We start from the raw sequence: 20,493 nt of genomic DNA on the forward strand, positions 1-20,493 counted from the left end.
TTAGGCAGGTCATGGGAAAGATGAAAGAGAGAAATGTTATAAAGGTGACAGAAAACATAAATTCAGACAGGTATGTCTCACATATCTGATGTAGGATGTGTACTGTTTTTGATGGTAGGAGGAAAAACTTAACTAATGATGAGTCTACAGCTGGAGTTTCCACATTTAACAAATGAGAACACTTACTTTCTTGTGGGATGACCTCAAAGTACCCATGAAATTCCTTCACTTTCTTCACTTGCGTGGACTTCAGAGTAACCAGCATCAAATTATTTGTAGAAACGAAAGACAGGAATGAATTGGTTGGTTCACAAATTCTGAAAATGAATTGATTTTTCTTCATGTGTAGAAAGTATGGGAATTACAATGCATCATTAGCCTCATTACTAGATTTGGCCCTTTGGCTAGCCAATAGTTTAAGGAAGCCACAATAACTGGGATGGTAAACTCATGTTAGACTTTGATACTGTTGTCACAGCAGATGCTATAGGGGTGTTCTAAGCCCCGTCTGCTTCAATCAGTTAATACAATTCAATAACATGGACAAGATGTTTGCCAATCGCATGCCTTTGGGACCCCTGCCCCAATCTATCCTGCCCTTCCTTCCAAATGACTCCCAGATTATAGCAACACACCCTTTTGTGGGTCTTCCCATAAAGTTTGGTCTGCAAACTGCTGTTAGGAGCAACATACTGCTAGCAAGCAATACCTTGCTAAGGAATCTACAGTGGCTGCCAATGGACAAGTTTAATATACACGTTTTTATTTTGTTTTTTAAAAAATGAACTTCTTTTCTGCTTGCAGAAACCAAATAAATTGTACTGAAAAGGCATACCTACCGATACAGTATCTTACTTTTGATTGGCATCAGGGAGTCATAAATGGTCAACGAATCAGTGATGCAATTGTCTGCTTCAATCTGAATGGATGCTACGGAGAGGCGGATTAAGTAGCCGACCAATGCAATTAGTTTGAAATAGCAGATCATCCTTCCAGATGCTGTTGAAATGTCCAATGGAAAGTGCTGGTGCAGCCGGTCTGCATGCAGATCATATATGCAACTTGAACCTACAGTAAATGTTGATTAGTATCATGGAGATTACAATGCTTGGTAAAAGACAATGCTTAAGCTTTACGGAAAGGCAAGATAATATTTTTCACATGTCACTAATAAAATATCAGTTGATCCTACTGACATTTATAACCAGATTTGCCCATTTAATTTTGGATTCAACCCCCCAAAAAATGTATTTCTGTACAGTGGTTCCTTGGTTCTCGAACTCAATCCATTCTGGAAGTCTGTTCGACTTCCAAAATGTTCAAAAACCAAGACACAGCTTCTGATTGGCTGATTGGCCCCAGAAACAATGCCGACAGCCGAAACAGACATTCGCTTCCAAAAAATGTTCGCAAAACCAGGTTTGCGGCATTCAGGAGCCGATTTGTTCATTAACTAGGCCGTTCGGGAACAAAGGTACCACTGTATTTTTTAAAAAAATTAACTAAATTTAAATGCCGCTCAATCTAAGCAGTTTGCAAAAAAAACAATACATCATATAAATTAAAAATGCCCATAAAAGCAGATGCTAAAACCAAGTTAATGTGATTTCAGAGAGATATCACCAGACATTGGTGGCAGTGGTTGCAGGGCAGGTGAGGTGTCCACACGGAATTCAGTATGGGAATTCAGTCACCTGAGGCAATGGCTTCACCCCACCTAATGCTGCTGCAGCCACTTTTCTAAAAAATGGACTTTTGAAAAGTGACAGGAAAAACTGTGCTGAAAAGTGTGAGATAATAATTGCTTGATGTGACATCATATAACCTTCCCACAAAAACCGCCCAAGACATTTTGCTGCCTGAGGCAAAGGATAAGATACTCCTTATTTCTCCGTTCCAAAAAGCTAACCAGGTTGACAGCTGCCTCTTACTTCAATAGTCAGGAGATGCATTGGAGGGGAAGACACCAAAGGAGTTCTTTCTTTCTGTGTGTGTGTGTGTGTGTGTGTGTGTGTGTGTGTGAGAGAGAGAGAGAGAGAGAGAGAGAGAGAGAGAGAGAGAGAATTAGATAGGGCCAGGCCAAGAAATTTTGTCACCTGAGGATCCTGCCACCCAAAGCAGTTGTTTCACCTTGCCTCACATGTGGGCCTGCAGTGCACGAACCAGAACGAGCACTCAGTAAAGAGCTGGCGTTCCCACAAAGTTGTGCAAACAATCAGAATGAATATTCAGTAAACAGGTCATCTGGAAACAACGAGACAGGAGGAGAGGGAAAGACAGAAAGAGAGATGTGTGGTGTGAATGTATGTGTGGGAGAGTGGGTGAGCAGAGGAATAAAAGCCATTTTCAGATTGAAAGAAGCAGACCTAGAAGAAGCAGTTGCTAGCTTCTTCTGAAATCTATCGATTTCAGTTTCTCATTTTTCCAGTTTTAAGTTTAATTCTCCATATTTCTGCATCAATTTAATTTTTTTAAAAAAACAACCTCTCATTAAAATGTGGCAGCATTTTAGTGCAGATGTCTCCCTTTTTGCAAACAATTGTCCTGATATAATGCATATTATGTATATTCATTAATATATGCATTTTTAGCTATACTTCCGGTTAATAAACACATTTCTATACACATTATTTGCTGGAAGAACCACATGAAAGATGGGTAATATGAATTTTGAATAATAACTGTGCTTAGGTTTGCATAATGGTTTGAAGGTGAATTTCCCCCTCATCTCTAGCTTTGAAATCAGGAGCATCTTGGGGTCTTGGGAGATCTGATGTGAGGGCTGCACTTCTGCTGTCTGGTACCAGTGTACACACTGATTGTCCCTACTGATTCTATGCTTCTATAGTTGCAAACAAAATATTTTTGAAATATCACAAACCCTTCCTCTAAAGAAGCCCAAACCATGGTAGTGTCTCCTTCTGAAACTCATTATCTCCCAGGGAAACAGGAAGCATTTCCCAATACTGATTTCCCTTTCAGGTTGTTGTAAGAATGACATCTTTGAACACTCAAAAGCATAATCTAAATGCTAAATTACCCAACAGATCCCATGTTTAGCCCTGTATAAAGCTTACATTGTAGAAGGTGATACAGATACAGGCAGGATTCAATTTTCACCACATAAATACGTTTCCCATTTTGAAATGTGTTAAATGGGAAAATGTGTTTTAAAAAAACTCAGTCATGTACCTGTTCCTGTTGTTGAAGAGTAATCTGATCGAAGCCCAACTGCATGGGAGGAGAAAATACAAATGACTCTGCGCATATTTAAACAAACAGACCAGCAGGCAACATATGAATGTAATACAGTATGATCACAACATATATGCATTTAACATGTGTGATTTCAACATGAAGTGGCTGAAGTCTGGCCAGTAGTAATCACACAAATGACATGCAGAGAAGGCAGAGAGCTTAAATGTTCTTTCTGTGCAGGGTTTTCTCAGTGCAGAAAGAATCATAGAAGCATAGTTGGAAGGGATCAGAAGGATCATTGAGTCCAAATCCCTGCAACGCAGGAATCTTTCACCCAATGTGAGGCTTCAATCCACAAGCCTGAGGTTTAGAGTCCCATGCTCTACTGACTGAACTACTCCTCAGAGCATTTAAGCTCTCAGACTTACTGTGCTCTGGGATGCACTTGTGATATCTTGCTAGAGCTTGAACTGTCCCACGAGATATTGTGAGAGCATCCCAGAGCCTGGTAAAAGCTCTCTGCCTTGCTTGGGGGACAGGAAAGGCAGACATGGTATACAACTCTGGAAAGATAAGGATGCTCACATTGGGTAGTTCCAAAGGGCTGGTTGAAGTATACACTTTTTTGCATATAAGGGCCATCTCCAGAATATAACCACCACACAATATGAAACTGCACTGCGCTGCATTGCAGTGTTAATTGGGAACTTGAGAATAGGGACCTATTGATATGACAATAATTCGTGTGAATTTGTGAAGCCGCCACGAAAGGATGTTTTCCAGGATTTTATTCAGACAAAAAGAATTAAAATGCATTGCAATGAACTTGCAGGGAGAGGGATATGGGATCCTGTCAGCTGGTTTCACTCTGGAACTCTACATAGGGTTGGCCGAAAACATTTCTTATTGCTTAAAGCACCCACCCACCCCCACACTGCAAGGTAAGGTAATAGTCCCAAGGCCAACCACCTGAGCTTGAAAATCCCAGGAGCGTCTCTCACTTCTCCCTGGTGGTAAAAAAAATACATTAATTCTCCAGTCTGTTTGAGTGGAGGATTCCAGCCTGTGGGGTTCAGGGTGCTTCTTCACAAGCTCCTTCCCCTTAGCAGAGCCACTTGCAGAGCAGCATCCTGCAGGTGGGAACCCCCATGCTCTTGGTTTAAGTGGGTGGAGAGACAGCATCTCCTTCCCCAGTGCTTCTCCTGGCCATATGTTTAATGAGGGTATTTTAATTTATTTGGGGCTGAATCCAGGGCAGGGCAGGTTTCCCTGGTTTGGATTGATCCTGGAGGCCCAAATTAGGCCAGGCAGGGGCGCTGTGCACAACCCTATCAAAAACTAGCTGTCTGAAGTAGACACCTCACTCTACTTAATGTAGGGCTAGCTCTACATTAAGGTATCAAAGCAGACACGTGAGCACATTCCTATATGAATGGATTGAATTCTATAAGAAAGTCATTAGGAGGGAGGACGTTCCAGTGACAAATGGCATCAACTGATGATAAACACAAAGGGATATAAATCCAATTATCACCATCACCCTGTTGAGAAAAATTGGATTAGTACCATTAGGCCCAGTTCAGATCTTCACATAGCAATTCTCCTTTTCCAGTTCCATGAGGTGATTATTTCAGAGGCAAAAGTTATAGATTCTAGTTTTTTTCAGTACAGCAAGCTATTAATTGTGTCAGAAGGTTCACTTTCTTCAGAGGAAAAATAGCAACTGCCAAGGGATACCAACCGCTAAGCACAATGGAGTCCATATCGACAGCAAGGCCTTGAAGACTCCCTACTGAGGTTCGATTGATGATGCTTGTCTGAATTGAGTCCTTTAAAATAGCAGCTACACAATCTTCACAAAACACTTGGCCTTTAGCCTGTGGCACCACAAACACAATCCAGAAATGGACAAGAAGACCCCCATTGTTGTTGTTACTGAAATCAAATGAAAAAGGAAATTACATCACGGTGTTTCTGAGACTCGGGTGCTTGAAAATCTATAGCTTTTCTTATCATTGTTGTTGTTGCTGTTGTTGTTTTTAATGTACCAACATTTTTAAAATGTAAGATACTTTATGGGACATGGGAGTGCTTTCTGTGTTTGGATTTGGTCACATATGATGAGGCTTTTGGTTTGCAACAAGAGACAGTACATGGATAGTAAATGCTGCAACACGACATTATTTCTCGCTAAGACCCCCAGCCACAAATGAAATGGAAAATATGTCCCACCTGACATCTGAGACAATGGATTGCTTATAGAATTTGGAGAAAGCAGATTTGGTATATACCAAGTTCATCTGAAAGAGAAGATGCACAGAATGGTTGGGCAATCCCACACAGACTAAATTAAAATTAATCTTGCTGAGGGCACTTCCAGATCACTGGTTTATTGAGTATTCATCCTGATTTCTTTGCAGGGTAATTAGACAATGTTGGCTGTTTAATGAGCATTTATTCTGATTTCTTTGTGGGGAGGTTAGACAATGTTGTGTCAAGGAGGTGTTACCCCCCACAGTTTCTGGTACATTCCCCCATTCCTTTTCTTATCACAAAAGAGTTGATCTTTAGGCAAAGGAAATAGGTCATGCAAGACCTTCAAATCAACTTTAATTGTGCGACTTGAATTTGTCTGTACGTGATTGAATCCTGCCCCAAAATAGCGAAAGTCTGGAAGCACCCTGAGAGTTGCCTGATATGCAGTACAGCAGATTCAGCAGCCCTGTTTGCTTATAACAAGAATATCATTCTCAGCTTTGAAGGAGGGAGTACTGGAGATTTATGGAACCTTTATGATAAGTTATTTAAGATGTTGACTGCATTATTCATATTAATGCCAATATAGACTTCTAAGCAAGATTACACACAAAAAAATCCCACCCAGTTATGCAAACGTTTAAATATAAGCATCCATATTTAAACTATGCAATAAATCAATCTCATTAAAAATTAAAATATGCACATCTATATAATATGCAGTAAAACAATTCAATCAAGAAAGCACCATGATTACAGTAAATCAGAAGACTCAGATTGAGAGATTGAGGGAATGCCTATGTAAACAGGTGCATCTTCAATGTAAAGCAGAAGGAATCCTTGGGAAGTGGTGCTTCCCTGGGAATCATGTTTTTCTTCCAGCTCTTGGCTGGTATTCCAGTGCACAGTGAATAATCAGTAAATAACAGAGACAGTGGGTTAAGAGAAAGGGGAAATACAATGAACAGTGCTGAAAGTTTGGTAAGTTAGTTTTGAGCCATCCAGCCCACCAAGACCCATTTATTTTGGGGATGTGGCTGTACAAGTTGCATGGGACCTACTGGATAGTGACTGTGCAGCATAACTCATGCACACAGACACATCTTGTATTTTAAGCATATTCATTAAAGACTGGGACTCGTGCCTTTGCTCTCCTTTGCACCATTTCAAGCACTCATTATTGGAGAGAATGTACCAAATTCCAACAACTATTGAACCCCCGCCCATCAGCAGTGCCCTTCCACTTCCCTCTTTCTATTGAATTTAGTTCTTTGAAAGCTGCATACTCCTTCAAGAAGCCACATTAGGGCTGCAGCTCAGTGGTTGGGCATCTGCTTTGCATTCAGAAGGTCCAAAGTTCAATCCTTGGCATCTCCAGGGAGGGTTTGCAGAGACTCCTGCCTGAAATCCTGGACAGCTGCCACTAATCTGTGTAGACAGTACTGAGCTGGGTGGACCAATGGTCTGACTCAGTATAAGGGGGATTCATTATCTGCATATGTGTGTTGGTCTACCACACCTGGAGTACTGTGTCCAGTTCAGAGTACCACAATTTAAGAAGGCTATTGACAATCCTTGACATGCACAGAGGAGGGTGACCAAGACAATCAAGTAGTAGATAGGTAGCCGTGTTGGTCTGCCATAGTCAAAATAAAAAAATTCCTTCCAGTAGCACCTTAAAGACCAACTAAGTTAGTTCTTGGTATGAGCTTTCGTGTGCATGCACACTTCTTCAGATACACATCTGAAGAAGTGTGCAGTGCATGCACACGTAAGCTCATACCAAGAACTAACTTAGTTGGTCTTTAAGGTGCTACTGGAAGGAATTTTTTTATCAAGACAATCAAGGGTTTGGAAACCAAGCCTTATGAGGAACAGTTGAGGGAGTTGGGTACGTTTAGCCTGGCTAAGAGACTGAGAGGAGATAGGATAGTCATCTTCAAATATCTAAAGGACTGTCACATGGAGGGTGGAAGAAGCTTGTTATCTCCTCCTCTGGAGATGAAGACCCAAACCAATGGATTCACATTACAAGAAAGGAGATTATGACTGAACATGAGGAAGATCTTTCTAGTGGTAAGATCTGTTTGACAGTGGAATGGACTCACTTGAAACTTTTTGGAGTCTCCTTCCTTGGAGGTATTAAAGCAGAGGTTGGAGGGCCATCTGCCCTGGATTCTTTAGTTGAGATTCCTGCTTAGCAAGGGGTTGGATTGGTGACCCTCGGGGTCCACTCTACACTTCTATGATTCTCTCTCTCTCTCTCTCTCTCTCTCTCTCTCTCTCTCTCTCTCTGTGTGTGTGTGTGTGTGTGTTTTCCCTGGGAAGACTACATGACATTGTGGCATTGTAGTGATGGCCATCAACTTGGCTATAAAAGAGGATTAGACACATCCATGGAGGATAAGGCAAACAGTGTCTACAAGCCATGATGACTATGTTCTACCTCCACGGCCAGAGACAGTATTACTCTGAATACCAGTTGCTAGGAAACGCCAGCCGGGAGAGTTCTGTTGCAGGCCACTGTGAGAACAGGATGCTGGACTAGGTGAGCTTTCATCCTGATACAGCAGTAATCTTTCTATGGTACTGCAAATACGACACAGAGAGAAAATTCCAGAATGTGTTATCTCCCTTTATTGACACACTACAAAAGACAAGGATTGCTGGGTCCACACAACCAGCTGATTATTGCATATGCTTTGGAGATAATGTGGAACACAAGGGTTGCTATTTTTTCCTTACCACTTGCTGCACATTCTGTGCAACAGAGAGAAACTCCCTGGATTCCTTCTGCCGATACTCTGGGAGAAACTCAATGTTGGCAACACGAAATAATCCAACAAAATACAGTGCATCTTTGTTTTCTGCCTGAACTGTAAAACAAAAAGGTGAGTGTTATTTTTATTTTTCCTTTTTTCATTATGGTAATAAAAAGAGCACAACAAAGCATCAAAACAATACATTTTTAAAAGTTTAAAATAGTAACGTATCCTAATAGCTTATAATAATAATGTCAAGGTTGCCAGGAATAGTATATTTCAGCCATCAAACATTTGGATGAACAGGAATGTTTTTCAGACTTTCCTTAATGTTAATAATAAGGGAGACAGATACACCTCACCAGGGAAGGCATCTCACAGATAGAGAACTGCTACCAAGAAGGCTCTGATATAGGTCAACACCAACCAGGTAGCACACAATGATAGTCTGTGCAGTCTTGCACACAGTCCTGCAATCTGAATGGTAGATCAGTAATCAGTCATGTGCGTCACCTTATCTTTTGGACAAAGTACTACTTTAAAAATATTAAAGCAGCATATATCTATTCATGTGTGTGTCAGTCCTTACATATAATGAAGACTCGTTTTAAAAACAAGTAAACTGCTTTGGGAAAAGTATATTGTCAAGGGCACAGACACTAGCCAATAGACCCCCACATGACCAGGTTTTCCTTAATATGTTAATATGTTGGAATTTCACTACATAATAATATATTAGAATTTTGCCCTTTAAAAAGTTTTTTACTATAGAGCCAGAAAAATAATGCAATAGCTCAGTCATAATCATGAAGTAAAACAAGGAAGAAATGCATTTACAGAAAATCACATAAAGCACACACACAAACTTCGGTTTGGGTTGATTATGGTGGAGGACAGTTCATTAAGAAGAGCTAATGGAGAACTTCCTCTCACTTTGGAGCTGTGGGTGCACACCTTATAGAACCAAATTCTCATCCAGTCTACTCTCCTATATCTAGCTAAATGTTGGGCTCTGAGGAACAGGTTTTCCAAGATGCTGCTAGGATTCTCTTTTAACTGACATTCCGGCATAGACATCTTCTGAAGGAGAAAAACAGCCTCCATTGTAAATAGAAAACCTTTTTATAGAGCCAATAAAAAGCAACATAATAGAAAATGATTTTCTAGAGCATTGTTTATACCTCTATGAGTGTTCTTTAAATGTAAATATGGGGAAAGGCCTCATAAAGCATTGCCTACAATGGAGATACAGAAACTCGCGCTTCCGGGTTGGTGCCTCCGGCAATGGCGGAGTTCCTCTGATCAGGAGGAACTTGCCCCGTGGGAATTTGGGTCTGTACCGCCGCGGCGAAGGCGGAGACCCGTAAAAATCACAGGCGGGAGAAGCCTGTGAATGTGGGATTCGGCGGGCACCTTTTGCGCCTCTCCTACTCGTGGGGGAACCCGATTTCGGGGACCCGGAGTGACGTGGGGTGAGTGGCGCGGTGCTTCGAATTGTCTGCTTCTTCCACGGAGCGAAGCCGCATAGCTGTTGCCGGAGAGCACTGACTTTTTCCTGTGGACAATTTGACTCCAAAGTAATTACCCGTGAGTAGAGCTGATACGGGAGAATCGGATTTTAAACGTTTAATTTGGCATCGAAACGGGGGGGGGGTTCAAAACAGGAAGTCCACCTTCCCTATTTGTAAATAGACTGAGGCAAGGAGTCTGTAAGCTGAAGTCTTGGAAAGCCTTTTGTAAAAGATTAAATTTCCATCGGTAAAGAGTATAAAATCCCCCTTGGAGGCAGGAGAAGAGGGGGGGAGCTGTGGACTGAGTATGCCTGCAGGAGAGAGTAAAGAGAGTTAAAATACTGCCGCTCTGACCCTGGAAAAGGGCTGCTAGTAGGACTGACCTTTTGGAATGTCCATTGACAGCACTTAGAACGTTCCTTGACAGCTAGCAGAATAAGAGAGATATATTGTTTCTACTGTCTTCGGCTGCTTCTAAAAAGGAGTAATAAAGTAACTGAAAACTGAAACTAACTTTGGATTGTACGAGTTGCGCTTAAAGGTGACATTTTTGACTATTATAAATAGAAACAGGGGAAGATGGTAAGGAATTGCTGAAATAATTAATAGAAGTAGAATACAAAAATGGAGGTGTGAGGAGGCCGTGGAAATATGGGAAAGAAAGATAAGATATTGGAAGTTTTTTCCTTTTTTCCTTTTTTCCCTTCTTTCTTTTGATGTGTTTTAAAGTGTTTTTGTTTTGTTTTGTTAATTTTTATGTAGTGTTTTTGTATTATAATGTATTGTTTTTTCTTTGTTTTTTCTTTTGTAAGTGTTTAAATTGTTGTAAAAGTAATAAATATTATTATATATTAAAAAAACAACAACAGAGATACAGAAACTCACCAATAAAGAGCCACAATAACGTCCAAGTTATAACACCTACAATGAAGAGGACCACTGTAAACAGGATGATTTTATTTTGAAAATTCCAGAGAGACTTGTTTCTTTTGGCTTTCCTCTTTGATTTTGCTGACCTATTGAGTTTCCTTGCAATTCTTTCCCACTTTTCTTCTGAATCTGCCATTTGTACTGATACATTTGATACCTTAATCAAAGAGGGGGGAAAGAATCACATAGATAAATGTCCAGTATCTCTCAGTTCAGCATTTCCCAAAGGCAGACATATTCATTCCACACTTGAATGGCATGCCGTCAGTGTAGTCCTGAGTGACTCTTCAGTGCTCTATTGCTTCATCAAAATGCCACAGCAGTTGTGATATCCCACACAATCCCGGTATGCTTACACAAATGTAAATCTCAATGAGTCTTACTTTTCAGTTAGGAGAACCATACACTCCTAAAACTGTTTCTCATGGTCTGTTTATTATTTTACTACTGTGTCCTTGGTGCACTATATAAAATAACATACCAGCAGCAAAGAATTTCAACACAGTCAGCAGAGATGACAATCTGGAATCTGGTGAAGTGATAGGCTTGAAGCACCCCACATATGCAGCACTAAGGTTGCTACTTACAATTTGTAAATACTACTAATAATAATAATAATAATTTTATAAATCCGTGCAAATAATGCCACATCTGCTTCCCCCTCCCTTTACTTTGCTGGCTACAGCACAAAATGTTTCTCTCCAGCCCAAGCAGGTGAGGTGGAGTCAGTACATAGCAGCCACCAGACATCAACTGCCATTACTGCTCAATTTTCCAGCTATCAGTAGCCATCAAAGAATCACCTTTTGCTATTGAAACACTCAGTTCAAAAAGGGCCATCTCCCATATCCAAAGTGTCCTGTGCTTCTTTGTGAAGAAGGGCAGGATATAAATCAAATCCTATTAACAGGGCTTCACATTTTTCCTGGTCAACCCTTTCTCCCTTTAAATATTTCACAGGGACTATAAACTCTTTTGAACTTCCTTGCTTTTCCTTCCATCATACTATTTGGTCAGACACCAACAGCAGAACAGTGCATTTTCAGCAAGGTTACTTCATCCAGAGTAGCAAATTTCATAGTTGACTGCTATAATTTAAGTATCTCAAATTATTCCTTTAATCGGTTAAAGAACAATGTGTCTCCCCGCCCCCTCGCTTGGGCCACCTCTGATTATGCATTGTAGAATTCATTCCCATTAATAAAGCAATTTAAGTATCACAGAACACTGAATTATTTAAGTCCTCCTCTTCCTTTTAACCACCTGTCAGCAGTCCAGGATAACAGTTACTATGCCAACTAGCTGAATGCGAACTATATTTAGATATGCTGTATAATTAATTGATTTGTTTTTCAAAAATTGCACCCAGGAATGAAATAAGTTTTAACAGAACTTCACTCCGCCTCCTGATGCAAATCTCCTGCCATCAGCTCTCAAGGGCTGATCTTGTGCCCTATCAATTGCATGTAAATAAATGCACATCATATTTCACCAAAAAACCCAGTTAAAATTAGCTACAGCATTGACAGCACCAGTTAATTCTCAGATATTGCTTTCATAATTCATGGGCTCAGCAAGTATATGATAAACAGAACACATTGTTATTTCAACCAGGCACAACATTGCAGTGCATTTAAAGTTTACTTACTTACACTTAATTCATCTTCAGGATTAGCAGGTCTGTCACTGCCTTGTTCATCCATTGTAGGAGGCTGATTCTTTGCAAACAAGCAAGCAAACAAACAAATAAACAGAACTCGCACAATGAGAGCTGCAGGTATCTACTGCCAAGGACTGTTAGAAACTATGCTTGAAGAAGAACTGGTAACACCGTCAAAGCAGACTTTCCTGGGGTGGCATCAATTTACATCAAAGAATTTCCATTGGTAATTTCATCTGCCCTTTTCTGCTGCCGCTGTGAACATTTCAAAAGAAACAAAACATTATCAAGCAGCACTGGACTCTAAATTTGGCTGCTCAAATTATCTTCCTAATACTATAGTACATTAAAAAATATTGTATTTGTATATTATGTATACTTTAACATTGTTAGCAGCAAGGCTTAGACACCTTTCAATGACAGTGCCTCACAGGGTGCCTGCTAGTTTAGGTAAGGATAAGTAGTTAAAAGTAATTAAAACAGAACAGCAGGGAAAGAAGAGGGAATGGGGTGTAACGAAGTCTCACAAAGTTCTGTTTTTGACGACTAGTTCAATGCTGTTGTTTTTGAAATATCAAATGTTAAATTCTATTTTTTAAAATCTCATTTTTTGGTGCCCCCACTTCATGGGTGCCCTAAGCAAGTGCTTAGTCTGCTTATTGGGAAACCCAGTACTGCGCCAACTTGAATAAAGTATTGTGGGGGCCCAGGAAAGCCCTGCCCCACAAAAGTGATCACATGACACAGTGCACACACATCATTTGAATGGGAATGCCCATCAACTTTGCGGGGTCCAGGGAGTTGGTTCCTATGCACTGCACATGGCAATGCTGGAATTGCAGCTGGGTATCACTAGAAAAGCAGAGTTCTGCAAGTCGGTTGCATAAGATCTTTTTGCACTAACCTAATTCTGAACCTAGATGGATGTGGCCTTTTGATAACCTTTGCCTCCTCTTAGTGATTTATCCCTTGCTTCTTTCAATTAAATAGAACATTCAGGTTTGCACATTAATCTAAGAGTATAACTATGCTGCAGACTTTAAGTAGTTTAGCAGTCCTGTTTGAATATAACAGTAAACCGTGGTAGAACATTGCATGATAATCAGGTGTGAGCCTGTGCCACCATCCAAATCTATTTCTCTAACCCCTTGAGGCAGATGGGGGTAAGGTGCAGGGGGTCACATGAGGATGGCAGAGGGAGCTTTTTTATATTAACTGGTATGTAACATGTATAAAGAAAATAAATGGTAACAGATGAGCTGGTTTTGTGGTTAGGGTATACAACCCAGGTCAGAGGCATGCATGAAGCTGAGACTCAGTCCTACCGCATCTCCTGCATATAACAGTAGGGCATGTTGATTGAATTTTTCTACTTTCAAATTTAAAAAATGAGCGGTGCTAAAAAGTTGTAAAATGACTTGGGAATTCAAAAGTTATTCTGATTAAATTAATATAATTTAGGTTTGCTTGTAAAGCATGCGTAAAATTGCATGGAAAACATTAAAAATGATTGCCTAGCACTTGCAGTTATATTATATATCAATAAGATTTATGATTACTATTATTTAGCATTCCCTGACATTTTCAGAAGGTGAAATTAAATTTCCTGGGTTTTCTGAAAGCAGTATATGTGCTCCTTCATCAAACCTTGACCAAGCTGAGTGTTGTCCGACCACAAAACCTATAGCATATTTGAATTCCTCACACCAAAAAACATGTTTTTAAGACTCCTCACTGAAGTAAATGGCAAAAACTATGTTTCACCCCCTAAAATGGCATGCCCTAATATGTCGCACAGAATGAACCGCTGCTCACAAACAGCACAAATTCAGTGGAGTTGTACAGCTAGTAAAGCAAAGCCAAGAAAACTCTTGTCATTACCCCTAGCCCTTTCCAAAAACAGATAAGGAGCTATTCCTGAATGTTCAACCATCTTTGTAAACTCTCCTGAGAGATGCTAGGAAAGGCAGCAGAGAGCTCAGTGGTAGAGTACATGTTCTGCAGGTAGAATGACCTCTGTGAAGTAGCCTTGCAGCTGGTCAGAGTAGCTAATATGTGGCTGGCCTGGTATAAGTCAGTCTCCTGTGTTAATTGGAACTCACAACCACTAGAGGACACTGTGGCTCTTGCCTGTCACACCAGCTGCAAATATAATTCAGCACAGCTGTTTCTTTGTACTGCCTTCATATCCACCAGGACCACCCTGCATTGCAGCAGGACCAGCACAGTATTAAAGAAACCCAACATCATGGGGAAATGGTCCCTTACCACCACCACATACAACTAGATTTCAGTTCTTTTCTTGAGGGACATTCCTCACAGTCAAACACATGGGCATCTCAGATCTTTGACTCTTATGGCTGGCAGTAGATTCTTTTGTTGATTAATATCCAACTTGTAATTGAAATCCATCGATTTCTCCTGAATTTCAACATTTGACTTGTGAAAATTAAAGACTGGTGGGGGTTTCATAGTGTTTCCAGACCCGATATATAACTGTCACCAACAGAGCTTCCAGAATAAAACGTCTGGCTTATGACGCAGTTGTAACAAGTGTAATCCAGCAAATTGAAATGAATTTATGTAGATGAAGCTTGCATATTTCTTTTCTATGATAGGCCATGGATTTTGAAAGGGTAACAGAGCACATATTATAGCTAATCATCCATTCAGCTCCCTGTGACATTTTAAGGACACAGAAGAGGCATCAATTCCTATTGGCTAACATTTTTGCTTCATTACCCTTTCATCCAAGTGACCAAAAGAAAGTCTCATCAGCTTCTCTTTCCATTGATGTGATATATCAACAGTCTCTTGAACAGTTTATCTTGGAGTAGCAGATGCTGAGAACAGGCAGTTGATGGTTGGAAGATGCTGTTCCTGTCAACTTTGAAACTGTTAGCGGTGGAAGTGTGAATGTATTTTTTCATCAACTGGTGCTAATTGGCTTACCAATGCCAAAATGTTTGTGTTATTACCAATGCTCTATTTTCCACTGTCACTAGTCTGTTTCCTGCTAACTGCTGTACTCTTCTGTTTTTGCCCTTCATGCCCCCTGACCTCACTCCTCTGCATTCCCACCCCCCACCCCCTATGGACAGGTGCTTGCCAATTTAGGATTGCATCATACATCTGGTGAAGTGGACTGCAGTCCATGAAAGCTTGCCCCATAAGAGGTTTGTTAGTCTTTGAGGTGCCAAATGACTTTTTGTTCTCCACAGTTCATATTGCAAAGAAGACAGACAAGGACACTGCCTTCAGTTTCATTCAATCAATAATTTCCTCCAAAATTAGGAATATGTATCCCAGGTGATTGAACCATTATTGTATTTAAAGAGAGGCTCTTAAATGAGCAAGGAAGCTTAGTCATCAGCTCAATAGCTTATTTTTAGATGTAGAAATAAGCCCAAACATTTCACTTCCATTAAAATTATGTAGCCTATGACATCTTGAAAATTACCTTTTTGCCAGCATAGAAAACAAAACAAATCAAAAACCACTCCTATACTTTGCTGGAAACAGGTATTCCATATATATTGAGATTTACTTAAGGAATATCCTGCTTTTCCCTTCAGCGAGAAAGATTTTAAAAAATGAAATCAAGAAGATGGAAAGAGAGTATAATATTAAATTTAATTGTGCTAAAATATATATTTACATCATTGTCTCTGGCCAGCATTATATTTGTCTATTTTATTTTATTTTTGCCATAAAAAGGGAGTGGTCTTTTCCCCTGGAGGTTCTTGGCAATGTACACTCTACAGAAAATGGATTTGATTATTATTTTGTACCACTTGTGACAGTCCCACAAAACAAATATATCATTTTGCAAGAAAGAGATACAGATAGAGATTGAAGTCCTACTGAATTCAATGGGGCTTTCCCCCCCAGGTAAGTAGGGCTAGGAATATAGCCTTAAATAGTAAAATGATCCTTGTGATTGGAATTAGTGGACTCGAAAGCTACATAGATCTGAAATTGGGCTTAAAATGTTGGGTTCACTTCCTTGGAATAATGGCCCAAAAGTCACCTGTGATTCCCCGGGGCTATATGGTGGTGCAAAAATTATGCTTGGCTTGGAGAAAGGAGATGCAGAGATATTTCTTTCCCGCTCTCATAATTCTAAAACCCAGTCATCTAACAAAACTGGACTGCAAGCACCCAGCATGAAAGGTCTGAGATGGCAGGGTGACTATCAGGTAGTCAGCAGGACAAGCCACAATCATGGAAACAATCCGACCATGTGGTATCAGCTGCTACTTTAAAACAGCCTCTGTGTAATGTGCCATACCAGTGGTAGGCATGTGACCTCCTGTTGGGTATTTCCCTACTGCTTACTGGCAGGGGTGCCAACTTGAATAAAATATTGGGGCAGGGGAACAGGTAAGCCCCACCCCACATAATTGATCACATGATATGGTGCAAACACACCACTTGAATGGCAATTCCCATCAAACCCTAGGAGGTGGCTCCTATGCACCCTGGGAAGTAGAGGGAGTGGTGGTGGCAACTTCAGTGCAGTCCAAATGCACTGGCAGAGCCTATCCAACACTTCTGCTGGTGTATTTGCATCACAACAACCTCTCCAGTGCGCCCTGCCCCCTGGCAAGCAACAGCAACATGACCGACTGGAGGTCAGGTGTGCAGTGGTGCCCCATCATGTCATTTGGAAAGCTCAACAAACCAAAGGACATCGTCCTCTTTCTGTGCTCCTCCTGATGGAAAACAGATATACCCCTCCTTTAAGACATTTACATCCTGCCTTCTCTTGTTTATTATGTACTACTATCGATGACTAAACTCTTTAGCGATGAAACGTCAGATTACCGGAATGATGTCCAAGCACTGAACCACTGTTATATCACACTTGGACTCTTTATTACTGCATTTGCAATTGTTCAAGATAAAATCTATTTTGGAAAGAGAAGAAATGAGCACTGAACCACTGAATTCTTTATTTACAGTGCTTTCTATTGTTTAAGATAAAACCTATTTGGGAAAGAAACTACTTTTGCCATTTTTATGGACCTTTATTGTTTGTTTACCGATAGTTGCCTTGGTGATATTATCTTGTGTCGATTCCATTATTGAATCCCAAGTTCATCTAGATATATGTCATAAGCATAAAATCAACTTAAAGTCGTGTAAGTGATTTGCCAAATTTGTAAACTAGGTCCATCTCTCTTGACACAGTTTCAGAAGGTCAGGCATCAGAGAGTATCACAATTCTTTGCTATACGAATCCCTAAAGCTGCTTTTATTCAACTGAAGCCAGCAATCTCTCAATGCTTTGTGAAATGCTACCTTTATCTACATCTGTGGATCCAGTTTGCCTGCATCAACCTATTCCGGCGGGAATTCAAGGTACAGAAAATCGTAGATTCAAATTCTTAAGGGACTGCTCACATTACCCAGTTGCTGCTCTCAAAGCACAGCCTATTGTGAGTGAGAGGCACATGTGGCACTTATAGCAGTGGCCTTGCAATACTGACAATGGCATCCAGACAGCATTCTTTCTTCTGAGCTCTCTGTCAGAATTCATGCTTAGCACATAATACACATATCATGTGAACAAGAATCCCTTTAAGACATTGCTCTTGTAGTTGTGTGCCAAGGTAAACTGTTGAATGGTTGTCTGGAAAAGGGACCCTGTGCGTAAAAAGAGGGAGCAGCAAAAACAAACAGTATAAACAGTTCGGAATATATTAGTTTATTGATTTACAGCATTGTCTTATAGGGCAGGGAGAAATTGTGCTATGAAATTGACTACAAAAGTAATTAAAAGGGGCTGTGTATCCAATGCTGTACCAACAGAGTCATGCAACAGGACTCTCTTTTCCTCTCCTCCCCCTCAGGATGGCATATTATTATTATTATTATTATTATTATTATTATTATTATTATTATTAACAGCAGCAGCAACAACAACAACAACAGTGGCCACACCCTGGAAACATCTTCAACTGGCCAGCGAAACCAAGTGAGGGTAGTCAATGGGTCTCAAACCCTTAATGACTTAGGGACTTCCCCTGCATGCAAAGACAGATTCTGGTAAATGGAGGAGATGAGACCAATAGTGGGATCAATGGTCAAGAAGGCCGTTTCTGCATGTGCTGCAGAGGGAAGTGAGGGGCAGATGGGGCTCATGAACCTGGGAAGGTAGTCCATCTAAGAGAAGGAAAACTCTGATCCTAAACCTCCACTGCCTTGTGGGATGTAACTGCCTTGTGCGATATTTACAGGCTCTAACTCAAGATATGTAATCTTCACCCTGGAAATTTCTTCTTTTGCTGGGATGGTGTTCTCTTGCTCTATAGAGTTAGGGAACATTTCCATTCTTTTTATTCTGGCAAGGCTCCTGTGCCTTTCAACAGCTGCATGACGAGCAGAAATTGAGCAGCTGATTCTTTTCCAGGCATGCAGATGCTTAACTGAATTCTCGACCCATTCCTTGTGAGAAATTGGACAGCTCAGCATTTCACAGGGATCAGATTCACTGTCCATCAAACATTTAGGGCAGTCTTCCCGCTATAGCTCAAAAAGCATTCTGGTTGAATGTTGCAGTTTAGAAAGCGACTTCTGTTCCAACTATTATGGCAGCCACTCCAGATTCTTGCCATCTTTTGAGAATCCCACTTACACCAATGAGTAATTATACTAGCAATCATTCAGCCTTTTCACAAACCATCTGGAACCTCGCAACATTTTACTCTTTCACTCTAATTCTTAAAACCATCACTGTTATTACAATTAGCAGCAGCAGCAGACAAAGCTGCATTTTTGCTCCTTTGTTGTTTAACCCATACCTTTTAATTCTCACATCTGCAAGGAATGGGATGCCATCAGTTTACACAATATGCTAATCCTTTCATACTAAACTATGTTTATTATTACAAGCAGTGTTTCATAGGAGAAAATGGGGCTCTGCCCCACCAGCTTCAGCCAGACCCACACTGCAGGAGTGGCATGGCCTGTTAGTTTCCTCCTCCTTAGTCTGCATTGTTGCTCATGTAGAAGCCAGCAGGGAGGAGGATGGGGGCAAAATTAGAATTTGTTGTTTCCTCCTGTCATTGGCTCTCACTCCATCTGCTGTCAGTCTCCCAACTTTTCACCCTACCAGTCTCAGTGGACACCAGCCATCACTGGTTGCAAGATATGTGCACACTCTTGTGTGGAGTGGCCCCCAGAAGGTTCATTAAGGGCAAATGTGGCCCTTGCATAAAAAACCAGTAGCCACCGCAGACCAGAGTGCCCCTGTTGTGGAGATGATGCTGTGATGGACAGTTTAGGTCACCTGAACTGTGTTGACTAACATCTCTTTCCAGTGCTACCTCTGTTACATGGAGGGGTTTTTTAAAGAGAAGAGTCCTTCTAATCTTTGGTTGACCTACACACCAGTGTCAGTACTGCAGCAGACACCAAACCACAATACAACCCTAGGAACTGAAAGGGAAGGAACCAAAGCACAGGGAGATTACATGGCATGCCTGGCAGGAGACAAGACAAGTTGGATGGTGAAGGAGCAGGACTGCAGCAATGGGAGGAAGAATGAATGGGAAGGAATCTCCTCTCTCCACAGAACATCCCATCCTTCATACCGCCAGTCTTAAAAGCTAGGCGATAATAATATTGAATAGATTGGTGCACCCAGAAACTACTAAGATTCAGGTTGGCTCCTTCAGTTTGTTGCTGCTCAAGACTGAGAAATGATCTTCAAAAAGTGAAATCCCAGTGGATTGCTCACTAGCCAAGACCTATAGCGTATCTTAGGAATTGTAAGAATTCTACCTAAAACAATAGTTCAGTCACTTCTGAAAGCACCGGACTGATAACCAAACTAAATTAGCATTTCAGGCCTCTGTTTGCACCTTTATATTTTACTTTACCCATCAACAGAAACCAAGCATTCATGTGCAAACCCATCACACTTCATTGCATTTCACACATTATTGAACAAGCACTTTAGCAAGAGATAGCTTAGGGACATGGACATGTGGCTTTTAGAAACTGTCCTCCAAATGGGAAATGTTAACCAGTTAATAGCTTACAGTTTCATAGACATAGTAAGCCCCAAAGATTATAAATATATTGCCATATCCATATCATGTGTGAAGCCGTGTGGCTTGTATATTTCCCCCTACTTACAATCCAATCCTCCTTTGATATGCATGATTTA

The 20,493-nt window shown here is 40.7% G+C and overlaps 2 protein-coding genes across 3 annotated transcripts in view; one reads left to right on the forward strand and one right to left on the reverse strand.

Annotated features, from left to right (window-relative positions):
* The window catches only part of TMPRSS7 (transmembrane serine protease 7), a 35,667-nt gene extending 23,184 nt beyond the window's left edge, over nt 1-12,483 (reverse strand). Inside the window, exons 1-8 of the mRNA XM_081198177.1 lie at nt 12,310-12,483; nt 10,613-10,814; nt 8,200-8,330; nt 5,431-5,498; nt 4,940-5,133; nt 3,193-3,231; nt 840-1,068; nt 187-317 (exon numbers count right to left, since the gene is read on the reverse strand). Coding sequence (XP_081054303.1) covers nt 187-317; nt 840-1,068; nt 3,193-3,231; nt 4,940-5,133; nt 5,431-5,498; nt 8,200-8,330; nt 10,613-10,814; nt 12,310-12,360 — 1,045 coding nt within the window. The 5' untranslated portion in view covers nt 12,361-12,483. The remainder of the gene's footprint in view (nt 1-186; nt 318-839; nt 1,069-3,192; nt 3,232-4,939; nt 5,134-5,430; nt 5,499-8,199; nt 8,331-10,612; nt 10,815-12,309) is intronic.
* The window catches only part of LOC308589698 (uncharacterized protein), a 474,186-nt gene that overhangs the window by 91,850 nt on the left and 361,843 nt on the right, over nt 1-20,493 (forward strand). The window lies entirely within an intron of this gene.

This window comes from Podarcis bocagei (genome assembly GCF_964188305.1).
Source record: "Podarcis bocagei genome assembly, chromosome: 6".
In the NCBI taxonomy this organism is placed as follows: domain Eukaryota; kingdom Metazoa; phylum Chordata; class Lepidosauria; order Squamata; family Lacertidae; genus Podarcis; species Podarcis bocagei.